The following is a 4,626-nucleotide window of genomic DNA, read 5'->3' as shown; positions in this document are numbered from 1 at the left end:
TCATGTTCAAATCTATGCCATAAGCTCCATATACATGAACTAGAAGTGGTTTCCTGTGTAGCTCTTTAGAATTTGTATTATGAAAAACTGTAATTGGCACCAAAGTTTCATCCTGGAAATGAAGGAGTATTTTACATTAAAGGATGTTTCAGAATTCACAGTGACACATGGCAATGAAAACTTCAATTATTTATTTTAAGAAGTGTTTTTTTTTTTTTTTTGATTACAGTAATTTTTTTCACTTAGATTGTACAAAGCCCTCTTGAAAAATAAAGCAAGAGACTGAACCTCTGCTGGGCTGGCTTACTGATGCAGAGTGTAACATTCATTTAAGTGCAACACCTGTGGTGTTTTTAAAGTATCAAAGCACCCAGCTCTTCACTCCTCCCATAACAGCACCAATATGTATTATGAACTGAATAGTTTAGCACTTACTGCAGCGGAAAACTCTTATTAACTTAACGTCCCCACTTTTTTTTTTTTACTAACCCCCCTCCCCCCCACAAACGGTTGTTAAAACTTTCCTTGTCTGACAGGCACACACTATGTCAATATTTTAAAACAACTGATATTTTCCCTTTCTTTATCAAGCAGGATATGGTGAACTGTACCAACTGGTAATGTCACATAAAGAAGAAAATATTTCAATTTTCATATTAGTGTTCATGTATCCCTCCATTCTCTTTTATCACCCCAATGTTAAGAAAAAATTAAAAAAAAAATCCTAATGCCATTTTTCCCTGCTTTTATATATCATCTGAGAAAACACCCACCGTTTTAGTAACTGTAGAACCCACTGTTCCTTATGGTTTGTAATCCCTATTCCTTTGCAAATGCAGTTTTTCTAAAGGGGGGAAAAAGAAAAGTAGTGGGGGATGGGCAAAACAGTTGAAAAAATCTTACCTTGCTTTTAGCTGTTAAATGTACAGTGTGACAATTCAGTGTAATTGGTACCTCTTGCTCAACTTGCTCAATGAGATGATTTTCCACCAATGAATATGCAAAACGTTTAGGGGGCTGAACAGGGGAGGCAAGCTGAAAATAGCAAGTGCTGGTGTTGTACTCAGGATGGGGTTCCAATTCAAATGCACAGGCCCAGGCAGGTAGCTGTGAAAATGCAGATCATTAACAACCCCAACATTTAAAGTGAGACCCTTATATTGCTTTTTGAACTATGTCCAGTGCTGCCTCTTCGATTAAAAGATTTGAGCATCATGCTTAATTACCTTCTGCTTGACTTTAACATAAGCTTAATTTCTTATAAATTAAAATATATAATGAAACACAGTGTCACTGAGTGGAAGAATTTAGCTAAACCCTGCTTCTAAAGCCACTGAATGAAGGTTCAACAACTGCTTAAAATTGAAAATATAACCTAATTCTAAAGTTTGTCATAAAGGACAGAATATGTATGCAGTGATATTCAAGGTGCCAGTTATAATGAGAATATTAGCAACATTAAAAAAAATTATAATTAATGCATTCTGTTTCAATATGACCTTGAACGATACTGTATTTTTAATAATTTTTTCATTTCCCATTTCCCTTTGATCTCCACTTCTTGTTCAACTTGTAATAAAGCCAAGTCAATGTCAGTTATTACTCCATTGCCATGAGTTAGCTCAGTAGTGCTCAGCCACTTAAAACCCCTACCTCTAACTTTGTTCCCAATGCTCACCATTGTGAAGAACAAAACCTTTTCTTGGCACATCTACCCTCAGAAACTCACTGCTATTATGTAAGATTTTTAACTCTACTAAAAATGAAAGGAATCAAGATTCATTCTTTGGAAGCAGCAGGTTCCTGCGTCAAGCCCTCTGCTAGACCACAGCTTGCTTACTTTAAGGAGCTTTGGTTAGCAGGTTGATGGAAGCTTCAGAAATTGTGGCACTAAAAGTCGAAGTTTTACAGAGAAATTGAAGTCCCTTCTCTGAACAATTGAGTAACTGAATAAGATCATTTGAAAAGGCAACCATCTCAGTAACCGTGCAGAAAGCATACTATACTTAACTACAGGAACACTATTAATATATTGTTGAATTTCACATTAGTAACTCATTGCAAATAGGGCAGAAATTCTTCAAAAGTCTTTGTTTTGGAATAAACCTAAAGAAACTGAAATTTTAAGGCTTGCAATTGAATTGTTACAGAAAATAATGCATTTTTGAGAACAAGTTTCTTTTTAATTTCTAAGCCACAACAAACATTTGGTACACGGAAAAGGGAAGAAATATGCCTTTTCATAAATCGTATTGCAACTGAAACATGATTCTCCTTTTCAATATTTCACCACTGTGGAATGTTTTTGTTGCACTCTGGTCTTCAGAATGCCTCATCAGGCACAACTGCCTCCAGATATCTAGCTTGCTCTTTTCAGATAGTCACATTAGGATTTCCTTACTCACACTAAACAGCGTGATAACCAACAGACCCAGTGAAGTCAATGAGACTGGCTGGGGAGTAAAGGTAGTGTTTTACCTGAGCAATAGGAACTAGGACTTATGATAGATAACAGGCTTCATGGAAGTCAGAGAAAACAGTAACAGACACCTGAAGGTACCATAAGAACAAGCTGTCACACTTACAAAGCATCTCATCTAATGACATGTATATTAATTTTCACTTTAAAGGTATGTATTCAAAATCAAATGGAAAAGTGATTCATATAAAAACACAGATCCAGAAATGTACCTCAACAGACTGAACAGAGTGAGAAGCAAGAGAAATCACATTTAAATAAAGATGATTGTAGTATTTCAGAAACATCACACACTGATCTTTGAACATCTCCATGTCTATTAGCTTAGTCTTTTCTTTCAGTGTGTAAACAGACTGCCAGTTTTCCATGCCACAGGAACCAAGTGGTGTCTTCATCAGCTACAAAATAAAGGGGAGTGGGGAAATGAACGAAACATGAATCACAGTACGTGCACAAAAGGATTTTATACAACTCTGTAATGCTGGAAGGAATGAATGTCTGTCTGATCAAAGCTGGTGTGTAAAAAGCTAAATGCTCTTCATTGACACTAAGGCTATGTACACACATTCAAATAACCTGAGAGACTTCTCCCAGGTTTGTTCTCTTTGTAGAAAGTTACCCAGAGCTGCATGTACAGACAATTGAATGCTGAGGCCCTGAAAAGTAGAGCTTGCATTCGGGGGGGAGGGGTGTGCCCAGTGCCCACATCCCAGCATGCTCTGCAGTCTTTTTTAGTTTGCTGAACAACAGATCACAGCAATGCACAGGACAGCCCTGATTAGATAACCCAGACTGCCCGTGGTCAGCTTGTTTTTCCCTGCAGCACAACATGTGGATTGTGAAGGGGAGCATATTCTGGAGTGGGGGGTTTGGGGGAAGGGAAGGAGGAGGCAAGAAACTTTAGTACCATGTTCTCTTCTGTGAAAAACCATGACGTACAGATATTTGCTGTCCTAGGAAAAACCCTCCAAGCAGTGTTTTAACTCTGGTTGTTTCCAAGTTATTTTTCTCCTGGAGTGGCTATTTTTACCCTGGGAGAAAAAAACCTGAACATCTGTACACTCATGGTTTCTCCTGGGAGGGCAGCGACTCTCCCAGGAGAAACTAAATGTCTGTAAGAAGCCAGGAAGAACAACTAAACAGGAAGAGCAACTAAATGACCTTTAATGTAGTAGCTGGAGACAATAGAAGAAGTAACCACCTAAGGCAACTGACTTCAAAACAAGGTTTATAAAAAGCTAAATTGTGTGGGCTTTGGGGTTTCCCTGTGACTCTGTTAAATGCAGTAGCTAAAAAAATGTTTGGTGGTAGCTGTGTCTGAGTCAGGAAAGCAAGAGACACAGTGAACATAGCCTTGAGAGAGATCAGAGAGATCGAGCTCCTTGGTGCCCGGGAATTGCTGCTAAGATAAGACTTGGAAACTATGAACCAGGAAATTGGCTATTGTGTTTCTGCTGTGGTCAGTGGACATAATTTCATACATACACTTTGTACATAAGTACAGCTACGCCCAATAAATACGTTACATGTATCGCAGATGTATCTTCCTTTTGGGTTCTTTCCACTGAGGCCCCAAATATTGGTTTGCCACTTGGGCCAAAGGGGCAAGAGTGTCAAATATGGTAAGGTATCCTGACTTCTGCTTCAAAGGTAGATGAAGTGCCTTCAGAAATGGACATAGCTCTTTGTTCAAATACTAAGAGTGCTTGTTCAATTTTGGTAACTGAGCATACATAATGAAGAGAAGTATTAGTATTAGGTACTATGTTGGCAGCAAGACAAAGGGCAAGACTCCCCGATTAGGTTCTGCAAACTGTAAATTGAAAAAAATGCCAAACAGAGCAGCATGATGGTTTCTTTCTAACAAACGTTGCTTGTACTGCTTCCAATGAGATTCTAAATAATTCAGCAAAAAAGTCAATAAAAAGATGAAGTAGTTTCCAACAGGGCAACGTGAGCATTAGATGTGGAACAGAAAGAGCTGTAAGCAAAGTTCTAGTGCATGCAGTATTACATAGATTTACAAGTCAGTTTAGGCCTTATGAGATATGATGGACTGATGTGCTGTTTTTCATGTAATAAGACTGGCTGACCTGCTCTACCAGGCTTTAAACTAAGCCTGTTGGGGGATGGGGGGACTACTGCCA

At 38.3% G+C, this 4,626-nt stretch overlaps 1 protein-coding gene across 7 annotated transcripts in view; it reads right to left on the bottom strand.

The window, feature by feature from the left end:
* Window positions 1-4,626, bottom strand: part of PREPL (prolyl endopeptidase-like) — a 52,307-nt gene that overhangs the window by 20,069 nt on the left and 27,612 nt on the right. For all 7 annotated transcript variants that reach the window (XM_019516341.1, XM_019516336.1, XM_019516337.1 and 4 more), the window contains 3 exons: window positions 2,692-2,877; window positions 904-1,107; window positions 5-112 (listed from right to left, as the gene is read on the bottom strand). In XM_019516341.1, coding sequence (XP_019371886.1) covers window positions 5-112; window positions 904-1,107; window positions 2,692-2,877 — 498 coding nt within the window. The remainder of the gene's footprint in view (window positions 1-4; window positions 113-903; window positions 1,108-2,691; window positions 2,878-4,626) is intronic.

Source organism: Gavialis gangeticus, unplaced genomic scaffold (assembly GCF_001723915.1).
Source record: "Gavialis gangeticus isolate Ggan-Ray unplaced genomic scaffold, GavGan_comp1, whole genome shotgun sequence".
NCBI classification, from domain to species: Eukaryota; Metazoa; Chordata; order Crocodylia; family Gavialidae; genus Gavialis; species Gavialis gangeticus.
Note: the sequence above shows the minus strand (reverse complement) of the source record. Positions and strands in the feature narration are given on the sequence as shown.